The sequence below is a fragment of the Manacus candei genome, unplaced genomic scaffold, assembly GCF_025592945.1.
Source record: "Manacus candei isolate 608988 ecotype Guabito, Panama unplaced genomic scaffold, ASM2559294v1 h1tg000166l, whole genome shotgun sequence".
NCBI lineage: Eukaryota > Metazoa > Chordata > Aves > Passeriformes > Pipridae > Manacus > Manacus candei.
The window spans coordinates 742,018-756,543 of NW_026138214.1; the positions used below are offsets into that span (position 1 = coordinate 742,018).

The window sequence follows — 14,526 nt, forward strand, 5'->3', positions numbered from 1 at the left end:
AGAGGCTGGAGCTCCTGTCCCGTGGGAGCAGGGGCTGCTCCTCCTGCAGCCAGACCCTCCGGCAGAGGCTCAATAAACTCCCCATTCCCACTTTGCTCTCCTGGACTCGCTGTGCATTGAGGGTGTCGTTTTTCTTTCTAAGAGACGGTGAGTTCCAAGAGCAAGCCTGGCTTTGGATTTTTTATTTTGTCCTTATCTTTGAGACGTCCTCATGGCTGCTTCCTCATGTCTGAGCCACTCCAGCTCTCCTCTCCTGCTGATGATTTTGATATCCTGGTTTTTAAGTTGGTGTCCACAGCCTGAGCCAGGCTGAGGGGACACCCCAGTGCAGGACAGTCTGAGAGAGGTGTCCCCGCGTGCAGGACGCACACGGTGATGAGGCTCTCCTGCCTGGCACACTCAGGGCTTTGGGATACCCTGAGCCACGTGTGTATGTATATTGTCCTTCCTTTTTCCCCCTTCTTTCCTCCTCCCCCTACAGTGGTGCCCCAGGCTGTTCCCAGACTCATCAAACTGAGTGTCCCAGTGTCCTGCTGGGAGTGAGCTCGGCAGTGTTTCCTCTGGGCACACACAGGGGAGAGCTGCCAACTGTACATTTTTTTTTCCCCAGCTTGTTTGTATCAGTTCTGTTCCAATTAAGTGCTGACTTTATCCTCCTGGGTGGGAAGAGGAGACCATGTCCAGCCCTAACTTCTTAAAATTAAACCTTTTTTTTATTTAAGGAATTCCATCAAGGTGATGCAACTCCAAATCCTGTGCAGCCCTGCTGGCCTAATCCATGGATCCAGATCTCTGTGGCATCACTTTGTTGTTCACCAAACCGTGTGATGCTGAGGGGTCTGGTTATTTAACTTACATTCCCACCACTCTGGGTTATACTTGTAACCACAGCTGAAATGGCCAATATTTGTTTTTCCAGTAAAAACTCCCGAGAGGGGTTTTTTCTCCCATGTTGTCTGTTAAAAACAAGGAAACCCCCTATGACTGAAGTCTTTTCTTAGAACACTTTAAACTAATCTCATTTCTAGTTTAGTTCCCTGGATGTTTAGTACTTTGCAAAGCCCGTTTTGAGTATTTGAATGATCAGAATAAAGTTACTGTTGAGTAATTTATTCATATCTTGTATGTACAGCGAAATCCTCCCAGAAGAGGTTTGATAAAGGAATAAACTTTTGAACGAAGCCAACCAGCCCCATTTCCATGGCAAGGGGCTCAGCCCCTCACCCGGGGTGTTTGCTGCATGGGGCACAGCCTGTGTGTGCCCAAACTGCCCTTTATCAGGGTTTGGGGGGTGCTGGAAGGAGCTGGGAGAGGCTGGAACTCTCATTTCACGTTGCAGTAACGGCTCAGGTTTAGCACTAAGGGGAGTTCTGAGGGCTCATGCTCTGCTTTTAGCCTTTTAAGAGCAACAAAATTCAGGTTTGTGAGCAGTGACAGTGATTTTTTTTTTTTCCCTAGAGATAAAACAGCTACAGGACTGCCCCAGTCCTCCTTTTCCCTCTGGAAAGGAGCTTTGGCTGTCCCGGCCCCCTGCTCCCGTCGAGCTGGGCACACCAGGGCTGCTGACAGCATTGCTGTGGCTTGGTGTCATTCCAGCTGGGATTTGTGCTCCACCAGGTATCCCACAGGGCAGTCCTGGCTCTGTACCATCCCACCAGCCAGGGTTGGTCCTCAGGTTTGGTGCTATCCCAAGTTTTGTGGCTGAGGAAGCAGGCAGGACTTGGAGTGTGAGCTCCAGGCTGGGGAGGTTCGGTGTCGCTCCAGCTTCCAGCCAGTTTAACACTGGATGCACCAAACCTGTCCCTGTTTTTCCTGCAATGGCCTTTTCCACCCTCATTTAACGAATGAGGAATGTGTTCACAGGTAAGTTAACTCCAGTCCCCTGTTCCTCAGGGCTTGGGAAGAGTGTGGGGCTCTGCACGGAGCAGATCAGCATCATAGGGCTGCTGGGGCCGACAGCAGCCTTGGGTGTCTCCTCCCAGGGCCAGAGTCTTCCTCCAGGGGATGGAGGCTGAGGTTCCTCCTGCCTGGGAGCCAGGTCTTGTCCCATGTGCCGGTGGCTCAGGGCTGGTCCCCAGGCAGTTGCTCGTACACGTTCTCTGTGGCTGGGCCCCGCTGGGCCCTGCGTGTGCTCCGGCCGTACACGGGGTCATCCAACTCCAGCACAGGGCTCAGCACACCCTGCAGGAGCCACGGGGAGAAGAGGTTGGATTGGAGAACCAGGAGATGGCTCAAAGTTGGTCCTTCACCCTCCCAGCCCTCGGCTTTGCTCGAGTTACAAGGGACGGGAGTGCCAGGACAGGGGGAATGGCTTCACCCTGACAGCAGGCAGGGCTAGATGGGGTATGGGGAAGAAATTCTTCCCTGTGAGGGTGGGTAGGCCCTGGCACAGGTTGCCCAGAGAAGCTGTGGCTGCCCCATCCCTGGAAGTGTCCAAGGCCAGGTTGGACGGGGCTTGGAGCAACCTGGGCTAGTGGAAGGTTGCCCATGGCAAGGAGGTGGAGTGAGATGAGCTTTCCAGTCCTTTCCAACCCAAACCACTTCTAGGTTTCTGTGATTCTCCCTGTGCTCCTGGTGTGGAGCAAACCCTGACTCCCCCAGGAGGCCTGGAGACTCCTCAGTCCCAACGTGACTCTGATGTCCTATTGGGACTGAGCTCTGGAGCAGCGACCTGCCCTGGGGGACCCACCTCTGTGCCCGGGCTGGAGGCTCCTCTCTCTGCCCCGTCTGCGGTGGGAGCCGCCGGGAGCTGCCGCCTCTTGTAATCCTGGCTGGACAAGCTGCGGAAGAGCCGGCGGTGGGGCCGGGGCTTGGGGGGCAGCGTGGAGAAGGCGCCTTTGGGCTCCCTGGGCAGCGGAGCGGGAGGGTCCTGCCGGGCCAGCGCCACCTCGGAGTAGATGTTCTCCTCGGGGGCGGCGCGGGGGCTGCAGCCCCGGGCCATGGCGTAGAAGGGGATGGGCTCCTCCGGCTCGCAGCAGGGCGGGGGGCTGGGGGCGCTGCCCTCGCGGGGCTCGGCGTAGATGTGGAAGCACATGAGCTGCTGGTACTTGCCCTCGGGGGGCACGGGGGGAGCAGCTTCTTTGTGCACCCGGGCGTAGGCACCTTCGGGAGCTGCCGCGCTGCCGGCGGGGCTGGGCGGCCCCTGAGCCACGGCCCGGGAGCTGGTCTTGGCTGGGAGCGACGGAGGGGCACTGCGAGCCTGGGCAAGAGACGGGACAGGTTGGAGATGAGGGTCTGTGGTGGCTGGGGCTGCGGCCCCCGTCCTGGCTGTGCCCCTCCACCTGGTGAGAGCTGTGCCCGGGCTGTCCTTTGGAAAAATGTCTCCACCCCCCTGCTCTGCCCTGTTACCTCCCTGGGGGAACCCCCCTCGGCGCTGGGCTCCACAGCCTGGGCGGGGACCGGGGCTGCTGGCTTGGCTCCCGGGGGCTCCAGGGACACAGGGCTGTACTCCGGGAGTTTTGCGGGTGGTTCGCTCGGCGGGGAACGCGCAGCACTGCTGCCAGCTGGGCTCGGCATCCCTCCTCGGGGCTCGTCTTCCTGCAGGGAGAGCAGAGATGCCGGCTGGTCTGGAGCTCCCCGTGGGCTGGCTCCTTGCTCCCGGTGGCCAGGGTGGCTCCGGTTCCAACCGTGGCTTTCATGATGCTTGGACTTCCCTTGGCTTCTTTCACCAGCTTGGGAAAATCACCCCATCCGCGGCAGCCAGAATGACTCCAGGGCCGCAGGGGCTCACGAGGGCTGGGGTCTCACCCGTGTGCAGGGCACGGGCGCCGTGAGGAACTCGTGGTAGGGCACGATGGGGGCCGTGGTGTGGTGCTGCAGCAGCTCGGCCAGCTCGGCGTGGGCGCTCGGCTCCCCCAGGATCACGTACCGCCCGTCCGGCAGCTGGTCCAGCACGAAGTGCCGGCAGCGATCCCTGCCCCTGCAGGGAGAGGGGACGGGATTGGCACCAGGGGAGGGACGGGATCCAGCACGTCGGCCCCTCGGACGGGGGCGGGATCCCTCACCTGTAGGAGAGGACGAAGCCGACGGTGCTCTCGCTGAAGCGGACCAGGAAGCAGCCCAGGGGCCGATCCTGCAGCAGCTGCTCTGCCTCCCTGTGGGAAGGAGCCGGGAGCCACTCACCCTCACCCCCTCCGTGGGATCCAGGGATCCAGCTCCCTGTTTTGGAGCCCAGGGGTGAAGGGGCCACCCCATTTGCTGCCTCGGCCTCCCCCCCGCTTACTTCCGACTGAGGAAGCCATGGAACCAAACTGGGAGCTCCCCCTCGGGCCTCAACCTCCAGGCTTGTGTCTGCTCAAACCACAGCCTCGTCTGGGCACGCAGGGCCACCAGCTCTGGTGGGGACCAGCCTGGTGGGGATGGCCAGAAGGAACCTGGTGGGACCTGGAGGGAAGGGGACAGCAGCCAGGGCTCGGGTGAGGATGTTCTGCTCCGTGCAGGCCCACCATGACACGGCCCCTGCAGGTGTGTGAGCTCAGGAGTGGTGAGACAGCCTAGGGGGGCACGGACCCCTCATGTCCCCATGTCCTACCCTGCCATGTCTGTTGTGGTGTCCCGGGGACTGCTCTGCTCCCGGGGGCTGGACGGGGGTTGTGCTGGCTCCTGGCTTGGCTGGGCTGTCCTCCCTGGGTTTGAAGGTGGTGAAGAGGGGACGGTCGTCATCCATGGAGTCCCCTGTCCCAGGGAACGGGGAGAAAGGTTCAGGGCAGTGAAGTCTCTCTTGGGGTCCTGAGCTGCCCTGTGCCCCCTCACTGCCCATAGGGCACTGGGGGGTGGGAGGGCTCCATGACACCCCCACACAGGTGCTGCTCTCACCAACAACCTGGGTAAGCATCACCGTCACCTTGAGCCCCTCAGCCTCAGGCTCATCATCTTCCTCCTCCCCAGGGACACCACCCTGGGCCCACACCCCCAGTGTGGATCCACATGGCAGGAAGGGACAGTGACCCCAGGACCCCAGAGGAGAAAAGCCCTGGGGATGGGTGAGCTGGGTGGGGAGGAGGTGGGTGGAAAGTATGTGAATCCTCCAGTCCCCACAAAGTCCCCAAAGGTTTTAGGTCAGCGCCAGGAAGGGGAGGGAGAGGATGAGCAGCTCACGAGGGACCCTGAGCTCCACCCCAAGCCACCAACACCTGGCAAAGCAACGTGAATCCCCAGCAGATGCTTGAGGGAGTGGAAGATGCTGGGGGTGGTTGGATCCGGGAGGCAAAGCTGAGTCAGAGGAGCTGGTAGAGGCTTGTCTGAGAGCAGAGGCACCCAGCCGCGGGAAAGGCACCCCGGCTCCACCTTTAACCCGCGGCAGCACCGAGCCCGGCCCTGCACCCCCGCGGGCAGGGGAAGGTGGGGAAGGCGCTGACAGAGCGAAACAAACCCACCCAAACTGCAGCAACTCAGCTCGAGGAACACTGGGGAGGCGAATTCGAGTCAGGTCGTGCCTGGGCATGGCCGGGCAGCTGGGGACAATGCCACTGTCCCTGGCTCGCTGTGCGTCCCCCAGCCCGGGGAGGGGCCAGCGCGGAGGTGGGGGCTCATCCCTCCTCCCCCACCCCCAGCACCTTGGCCTCAGTGGGGCAGCTCGGGGGGGTCCTCGGGGTGGGATGTGCCTCCGAAACCCTGCACCCCTGAGGTGGGAACGGCTCAGATCAGACTTGAAATGGGCTGAAGGCTTTGCCCTGAGAGACCTTCCTGGGCTGGACTTCCCCCTTCAGAGGGGTTAAGATCTGGCTGGTAGGGCTGGGGCGGGCAGGGGGCACCGCTCCCTCCCTTTGCACCCCTTTGTCGTGCCCGTCCTCCATCGTGCCCTGGGGTGGGGGGAGTGTCCCGGCGCCGGCCCGGCCCGTGTCCCCCTGCTCGGGGTTCGCTGCTCGGCCTCGGTACGAATCCAACCCCGGCCCTGACCCCCAGCCCACGCTCCTACCTCTGTCCGGCCTCGGTGGGCCGGGTGTCCGTGGCTGGAGGCGGTGGAGCGGGCAGGGGGACGGGCAGGGGACGGGCAGGGTGGGCAGAGCCCCTGCCCTGCCTGTGCTCGCGCCTTCCCCTCCCGCGACGGGCAGGAAGCGGCAACCGAAGCTGCAAAGAGCCTTTGCGTGGTGGGGAGACGTCACGGGAAGGTGGCAGGGTGGCACTGGGGTGACTGACATCGAGCTGACACCGGCACCCAAGGGACAGGCTGGGCTGTGGCGAGCAGGGGGCTCCGGCCACCCTCCCTCCGGCACATCCACACCTACAAGGGGCTCCTGTTCCTCCCGTCCTCATCCTGGGACCTCGCCGGGCGAGGGGGCAGCGGGGCTCGGTGTGCCCAGGGTCACGCCATGAGCCAAGATTCGGTCCTGGCATGGTGGAATCCAGCACCATCCCCCTTCCTCAGGCTCCGGCTGCCAGAGCCAGGCACATTCCTGGGAAGTGCCGGGGGCATCGACACGGCAAACAGCGGCCGAGCTGCCTGCGCTGCTGCTCTGCCCCGTGCCAGCTGCCACCCTCGCTCCGGGCGGTGCCAGGCTCCAGCCGCCCCACGGCGACAGCGGTGCCAACCCGGCTGCGTCCCAGGGGGTTGCGGGGATCAGGGATTAGGAAAGGGATTAGGGCGGGGGCAAACTCATCCATCGCACCGGGACAGGGCTGGGTGGCTCTGCAAGCCCCGGGGTGGGGATGGTGCCCAGTGCCCTGGGCAGACCCTGGCACGCAGAGCCGGCTCTCTCCACCTTAAGAAACCTGTCCCTCCCCACAGCCCTCACACCCTCCACTCACTTCCCCTCCGCAGGGTTGGTGTCCTGTCAGCCAGGTTTCCTGTTTGGAACCCTCACCGGCACATCGGAAGGGGGGACATCAGTGAGGGGACATCGGTGAGGGGGACATCGTCTTCCAGCACCTTGTCCCACCGAGTCCCGGCCACTCCTTAAGGAGCTGAGGTGCTGGAACCACCAGGAATTGTCCCTAAAAGGCCTTTTTTGGCTCCTCTCTGCAGCTGGGGGGGTTCCTCCAGAGCCCTCAGGAGGAGGAACACAAAGAGCTTTTCTCATCCCGAGCCTGCCCCAGCACCCCAGGAACGCCAGGACTGCGAGGCAGAGCCTGGAGCTGTGGGGGGCTGCTGGAGGAAGGTCAGAGCTGCAGGTGAGGGGTCCCAGCTCCCCATGACTTGCCAGGCCTGGGGGCCATCCCGGTCAGTTGGGGGGTTTTGGGGTCCTGCAGGGGCTTTTTGGTAGTTGGATGCTGACCTGGGAGCACATTTTCCAGCAGCTGGTGCCGAGGCCAGGCTGTTTTTCCTGGTGGGCAGCACCAGGATGTGATGGGACAGGACAGCCCCTGCGGGTCCAGCTCTGCAGCCCAGAGCTCGGCCGTGGCCACCGTGGCCCGGGGCCACCTGGGCCTCAGCTTCCCTCCCTGCCAAAGCAGCTCTGCAGCACGGTGAGAGTGGGCTCTCCAGCCAGGGATGGGGGGATTGGCTGCTTGTGTCCATCCCAGGGGACAAACAGACACACTGTCACCCCACGGACACGTCACGTGCCAGGGATGTTGGCCCAGCTTCAGCTGCAGCCGCCCCCGTGCACGTACCAGCCCCGGGGCCAGCCGGCTCCGTGCGGTGCCAGGGCCAGGCAATGCCTGGCCAGCTGCCCCCACTAACCCCAAAGGGCCCCCACCAGCCTGGGGGGGCCACAGGACGGTCACCGTGAGCAGTGGCTGTCCCTGTCCTGGCCAGAGCGAGGGAGAAGCGCTGCCGGGTGCGGAGGAAGGCTCGGGAAGGGTAAGGGGGCACAGCTGGGGTGGGAGCGGGACAGAGCCAGGGGGGACCAGGCTTGGAGACCACTCACTGTCCTTAGGGGCCACTGTGGGGGGACAGGAAGGGTCCCAGCCCCTGTTTGGTGCAAGCAGAGCCCTGTGGGGCCGGGGATGTGCTGCCAGGCTGCATCCAACCAGTCCCCCCAGGGGCTGTCCCTGTGGGGCTCAAATCCATCCGGGATCTCCCCTGTTTTTCCTGGGGAAGGACCCCACCTCTGGCCAATATCACTGTCCCAATCCCTTTCCTGGTGACCTTGGACCCCGTTGGCCCAGGAAACCTCCTGCTCCTGGGGACACAGCGCTGGGGACAACGAGGTGGCCCCAAGACCAGGGCCTGGAGCCCCAGTGCCCATTCTCTGCATCCCTGCTGGTCCCGCTGCTGGAGAATCACCCACCCCCTCCTGCAGCCGGGGAAACTGAGGTGTGGGAGGGTTGGGTCCTGCTCTGTGTGAGCCCAGAGAGGCTGGTTTGTGGCTTGGAGCTGCTGGGGACAAGAGATGTCCCCCCCCTCAGAGGGGGACAGTGCCAAGTTCAGGCAGGTGTCTGTCCCCCCCCCCAAAACCCCTCTCCCCTCTGTGGTGGGCTGACCCTGCCTGGACTCCAGGTGCCTCCAAAGCTGCTCCATCACTGCCCTCCTCACCCAGACAGGGCAGGGGGAATGTAACAAAAGGCTTCTGAGCTGAGATTAGGGCAGGGAGGGGTCACTGACCCCTTAATACCATGGGCACAACTGACCTGACTTGGGGAAATTAATTGAATTTATTATCAATCACCTAAGAGCAGGATGATGAGAAGTAAAATAAAGTTAAAACCACCTTTCCCCACTCCTCCCTCCTTCCTGGGCTCCACCTCCTCCTTCCAGAGGTGCAGGGAGATGGGAATGGGGACCCCAGCCAGTTCAGCACAGGTTGTTTCTGCTGCTGCTCAGGGAGAGGAGTCAGTCCTTGCCCTGCTCCAGTGTGAGTCCTTCCCACGGGCTGCAGCTCCTCAGGAGCTGCTCCAGTGTGGATCCCTTTTCACAGGTTGCAGTTCCTTAGGGACTGCTCCAGTCTGGGTCCCTTCCATGGGTTCAGTCCTTCAGGAACTGCTCCAGCGTGGATCCCTTTTCACAGGTTGCAGTTCCTCAGGGACTGCTCCAATCTGAGTCCCTTTCCACGGTGTCACAGGTCCTGCCAGGACCCTGCTCCAGCTCAGCTTCCCACAGGGTCACAGTCCCCTTTGGGCATCCCCTGCTCCAGCGTGGGGTCCTCCAGGGCTGCAGGCAGGTCTCTGCTCCCCGAGGGACCCCCAGGGACTGCCAGGGAATCTCCTCTGCTGCACCTGGAGCAGCTCCTGCCCCTCCTTCCTCGCTGACCTTGGTCTCTGCAGGGCTGCTTCTCTCACACAATCACTTTTTGCCCTCCCTTGACTCTTTTATCCTGAGGTGCTGCCGCTGTCACCGCTGGGCTCGGCCTTGGCCAGTCAGGGTCTGTCCCAGAGCCGCTGGCAGCGACTCTCTCAGACACGGGGGAGGATTCTGGCAGCTTCTCACCCCTGCAGCCCCCCCACTACCAGAACCTGCTGCTCAGACCTGCTGCAACCCCTCACCCTGTGCTTTCTTGTCTTGGCAGCGATGGCCGAGGGTGGCCAGGATGGGGTCCTGCCCGAGGGGGGCCCGGGGGACGCCCCTGACAGCACCCAGGTGAGCCACAGCCATGGGGACGTGGGGGGCCCTGCCCGGGGGCTGGGGGGGTGACAGGGTGGGACTCTCACGGCTGAGCTCACGGTGGAGGTTCCATCTGCTGTCAATCCCCCCTTTTTTAAGAAACCAAACCGCAGTGTTGTTTTTAATCTGCATTTTGCACCCCCAGCACAGTGGGGGGCAAGGGGGGCTGATGTGAACCCCCTCCCTTCCCACCCCTGCCCCATTTCCAAGCCCCCCTGAGAAGCTCCTGCAGGCCCCTGGTCAAGGGGTGAAAGTCTCCAAGTTTCCACGTGCTGGGGAGTTTAATGGGAACTGGGAGAACTGGGAGAACTGGGCAGGGCCAGGACTCAGCCACTGGATACTGGAGAATCCCCCAGTGTGTGCTGGGGGGTTGGGGTGCTCTGTGGGATGGGGGTCCCTGCACCCCCAGCTCTGGGGACACAGTCACCACAGCCCAGGCAGGCGGCTGAGCCGGGTCCTGGTGCCACCCTACAGGAGGAGGCTGAGCCCGGGGGGGCTGCAGAGAGCGAGGGGCTGGAGGCTGCCCCGAGCCCGGGCAACGTGGAGGACCTGTATGAGCTGCTGGAGAAGCTGGGCAGGTGAGCGGGAACCCAGGCAGGTGAGTGGGAATCCAGGTGGGTAAGTGGGATCCAGGTAGGTGAGCGAGAATCCAGGTAGGTGAGTGGGATCCAGGCAGGTGAGCAGGGATCCAGGAAAGTGAGCAGGGATCCGGGTAGGTGAGTGGGATCCAGGCAGGTGAGTGGGATCCAGGCAGGTGAGTGGGAATCCAGGCAGGTGAGTGGGATCCAGGCAGGTGAGTGGGATCCAGGCAGGTGAGCGGGAATCCAGGCAGGTGAGTGGGATCCAGGCAGGTGAGTGGGATCCAGGCAGGTGAGTGGGATCCAGGCAGGTGAGCGGGAATCCAGGCAGGTGAGTGGGATCCAGGTGGGTAAGTGGGATCCAGGCAGGTGAGCAGGGATCCAGGAAAGTGAGCAGGGATCCGGGTAGGTGAGTGGGATCCAGGCAGGTGAGTGGAAATCCAGGTGGGTAAGTGGGATCCAGGCAGGTGAGTGGGATCCAGGCAGGTGAGCAAGAATGCAGGCAGGTGAGTGGGATCCAGGGAGGTGAGTGGGAATCCAGGCAGGTGAGTGGGAATCCAGGAAAGTGAGCAGGGATCCAAGCAGGTGAGTGGGATCCACGCAGGCAGATGAGAGCAGTGCAGACAGGGATCCAGGCAGGTGAGTGGGGTACAGAAAGGTGAGTGGGATGAAGACAGGTAAGTGCCATGTAGGTAGGAATCCAGAAAGGTTAGTGCAGTGCAGGCAGGTGAGTGGGGTCGAGGCAGGTGAGCGCAGTGCAGGCAGGGATCCAGGCAGGTAAGCAGGGTGCAGGCAGGTGAGAAGGTCTAGGCAGGTGAGCAGGGTGTAGGCACCAATCCAGGCAGGTGAGAGGGGCACAGGCAGGGATCCAGGCAGGTGAGAGGGGCACAGGCAGGGGTCCCAGCTGCCCCGGAGGTGTCCGGACGCCTGGGTCCTCCCCTGCTTTGGGGTCAGCCCGGCCGTGCCCCAGCCCAGCCTCTCTCCGCAGCGGGCACTTTGGCGTGGTGAGGCGCTGCCGCGAGCGCGGCACCGGCACCTTCTACGCCGCCAAATTTGTGAAGACGCGGCGCTGCTGGGGCAGCCGCCTGGGGCTGGAGCGGGCCCAGGTGGAGCGGGAAGTCGCCATCCTCCGCCAGCTCAGCCATCCCAACATCATGCGGCTCCACGACCTGTTCGCCAGCAGAGCCGAGGTGGTGCTCGTCCTGGAGCTGTGAGTGGGCTCCTGGGGCGGGGGGGACGGAGCCCTTCTTGTGCCCCGTGTCGGAGGTGGCCGAGCTGCCCCCGCCCCGCCGTGCGCAGGATCGCCGGGGGGGAGCTCTTCGACTTCATCGCGGAGAAGGAGACGCTGTCGGAGGAGGAGGCCATCGAGTTCCTGGGGCAGATCCTGCGCGGGGTGGAGTACCTGCACGCCCGCCTCATCGCCCACCTCGACCTCAAGGTGCCCACGGAGACGCCCTGCCCTTGCTCCCTGAGGATCCAGGGGCTGTATCTGCCCTTCCAGGCACCTCCGGAGCCTTGGCCGCACCCTGCCCAGCTCCCCAGGGTGCTGCTGCACCCCCTGCCATCCCCTCCTCACCCCACCACGTCCCCACAGCCCGAGAACATCATGCTGCAGGAGAGGGACGTCCCCAAGCCCCGGATCAAGATCATCGACTTTGGGCTGGCCCAGCAGCTGGAGGACGGTGTCACCTTCAAAAGCCTCTGCGGGACCCCCCAGTACATCGGTAGGGGCTGGCACGTCCCTGGGGGGTGTGGCAAAGGGACCCCTGGTGTGCAGGGAGGGAGGGGGGGGGCCGGTGCTGTCCCCCTGATGTCCTGCCCGGGCTCTCTGTTCGCCCCCAGCTCCTGAAGTGATCAATTATGAGCCGCTGAGCTCCGCGACCGACATGTGGTGAGGACCAGGGGTCTCGGGGCACCAGGCTGAGCTGGTGGGTGCCACAGGCATGGGGGGGCCCCGGGGGGAACAGTATCTGATACCCATCCCTGCCTTTCAGGAGCATCGGGGTCATCACCTACATCCTGTGAGTGTGGGGCAATGCTCCCTGTGCTGGGGACACTGAGGCACAGGGACACTGGGGGTGCTGGGGTGGCCGAGCCAGTGACGTCCCAGCATTCAGTGGCTCTGTCATGTCCCCACAGGCTCAGCGGCTTGTCCCCCTTCCAGGGTGAGACGGATGCTGAGACCCTCTCCAACGTCGTGGCTGGTGCCTACGAGTTCGAGGAGCGCTGCTTCAGCCAGACCTCTGAGATGGCCAAGGACTTCATCCAGCAGCTGCTGGTGAAGGACCCAGAGTAAGGCCCCAGCCCAGCCCAGCCCACCAGGTCTACCTCCATCTCCTCCCATCCCCATCCCCATGGCCATCCCCATCTCCATGATCCCCATCCCCATTCCATCTCCACTGCCATCCCCATCCAATCATCTCTGTCTCCACCTCCTTCTCATTTCCATCCCCACCTCCACCTCTGTCATCCCCACCCTCAATTCCTTCCCCATCTCCATCCCATCCCATCCCATCATCCCCATCTCTATTTCATCTCCATCCCATCTCTATCATCCCCATCTCCATCATCCCCATCTCATCCCATCTCCACCTCCATCATTCCCATGTCCATCTCCACTGCCATCCCCATCCAATCATCCCCATCCAATCATCCAATCATCTCCACCTCCTCATTTCCATCCCCACCTCCACCTCTGTCATCCCCACCCTCAATTCCTTCCCCATCTCCGTCCCATCCCATTATCCCCATCTCCATCCCATCCCCATCCTATCCCATCATCCCCATCCCCATCTCCATCCCATCCCCATCCCATCATCCCCATCCCCATCTCCATCCCATCCCATTATCCCCATCTTGGTCCCATCCCCATCCTATCCCATCATCCCCATCCCCATCTCCATCCCATCCCATTATCCCCATCTTGGTCCCATCTCCATCTCTATCCCATCCCCATCCCCATCTCCATCCCATCCCCATCCCATCTCTATCATCCTCATCTCCATCATCCCCATCCCCATTTCCCTCCCACCCCATCTCCACTTCCATCATCCCCATCTCCACCTCCATCCCCATGTCCACCACCTCCATCCCCATTTCCACCCCCCCGTCCCCATCTCCATCATCCCCATCCCCTGGTGGATGGGTGGGGCAGGGACCACCCCACCCCATCCCTGCCCCTGTGTGCAGGCACCGCATGACGGCGGCCGAGTGCCTGGTGCACCCCTGGATCAAGGTGAGAGGGACAGGCAGGGGGTGGGTGCCAGACCCCTGGAACGCAGGTGGGGACGCGGTGACGGCGCCGTGTCCTCGCCCCCACAGCCCCTGAGCAGGAAGCAGGTGCTGAGCCGGAGTCGTTCCTCCATCAACATGAGAAACTTCCGCAAGTTCAACGCTCGGAGGAAGTGGAAGGTGAGGAAGTGGAAGGTGAGGGGGTTCCCGGCCCTGGGGGTCCCACCACCCCTGAGGCCCCCGGGGAGCTCGGGCTGGGCTGCATCCCAAGGCTGGCTCCCTCTCGGGGGTCTGCAATGTGGAGGTGTAATGCTGGGGGGAGGGCAGAGCTGGGGAGGGACCCCCACCTTGGCCCCCCTCCCCTCCTGCCCCCCAGCTCTCCTACAACATGGTGTCCGCCTGCAACCGGCTGTGCCGCACGCGGCTGCTCTGCGGCCTGAGCAAGGAGGATGAGGAGCTGGTGAGCACCCAGGAGCCCCCCAGAGCCCACCCAGCACGGGCTGGGGAGAGGGAGAAGGGACCTGGGAGGCCTGACCCCCCCCCCAAATGGAGGGGGTGCTGTGCAGTGGCTGTGCAAAGGGAGTTATCTCCACCTGGGGTGCCCTCTCCTCTGGGGGGTTCCCTCCCCGGGGGGAGTCCTGTCCCTGCCCTCCAGCCCCCCCTGTGCCCCCAGCGCTGCTGTGAGAGCGACCAGGAGGAGGAGAGCAGCCCCCCCATCGCGCTGCTGCGCCGGCGGAGAAGCAGCTCCTGAGCCCCCCTGAAAGAAAACAGGAGCCCCCCTGGGAGGAGCCTTGGGGGTCCCCTCATCTCCTCAGCTCAGGAGGCAGGAGCACTGTCTGGCCCCAGTGCTCCCAGTTGCCCTTTGTGTCGGGGGGTCACTGGGACAGCAGCACCCCCCTCCTGACCCCCCGGTGTTGCTGCCCCAGGGCCGGGACCCCCCTCCCTGCTTTGCCCTAGTGAGAAAAATAAATGTCGCTCCCTCCTCCATCCTCCTCCCCTGCGTCTCCTTCCCCTCAAGGCCGGGTCGTCACAACCAGCTGGTGCCGAGTGCCCGCAGCTTCCTCCTCCTCCTCCTCCTCCTCCTCACTGCAAGGCTGCTGGGCTGTGGGGACCCCGGGGCCGCGGGGTCCTGGCACCCCCAGATCCACCCTGTGAGGGAGAGTTGTCCCTTCCCTTCTGTGCTGCTCTGGGGGGGTGTCTCCATGTGTTCTTGGCTGCTCTCGTGGCAACCCCGCG

At 63.1% G+C, this 14,526-nt stretch overlaps 2 protein-coding genes across 2 annotated transcripts; one reads left to right on the forward strand and one right to left on the reverse strand.

The window, feature by feature from the left end:
- Positions 1-2,061: 2,061 nt before the first annotated feature.
- SH2D2A (SH2 domain containing 2A) lies at positions 2,062-6,603 on the reverse strand. The gene is made up of 8 exons (XM_051773129.1): positions 6,429-6,603; positions 4,532-4,674; positions 4,223-4,383; positions 4,005-4,094; positions 3,748-3,919; positions 3,349-3,537; positions 2,690-3,199; positions 2,062-2,181 (listed from the first exon to the last, which is right to left on the reverse strand). Exons 1-8 carry the CDS (start codon positions 6,601-6,603, stop codon positions 2,062-2,064), a joined length of 1,560 nt encoding a protein of 519 aa, XP_051629089.1.
- Positions 6,604-6,628: 25 nt separating this feature from the next.
- On the forward strand, positions 6,629-14,260 carry LOC127463527 (death-associated protein kinase 2-like). Its single transcript, XM_051773073.1, has 14 exons — positions 6,629-6,856; positions 6,965-7,110; positions 9,387-9,457; positions 9,956-10,059; positions 11,048-11,269; positions 11,359-11,497; positions 11,654-11,783; positions 11,902-11,950; positions 12,054-12,080; positions 12,199-12,351; positions 13,249-13,294; positions 13,381-13,470; positions 13,667-13,750; positions 13,964-14,260. The coding sequence occupies exons 3-14, from the start codon at positions 9,389-9,391 to the stop codon at positions 14,039-14,041; spliced, it is 1,191 nt and encodes a 396-aa protein (XP_051629033.1). The 5' UTR covers positions 6,629-6,856; positions 6,965-7,110; positions 9,387-9,388; the 3' UTR covers positions 14,042-14,260.
- The last annotated feature ends 266 nt before the right edge of the window (positions 14,261-14,526 follow it).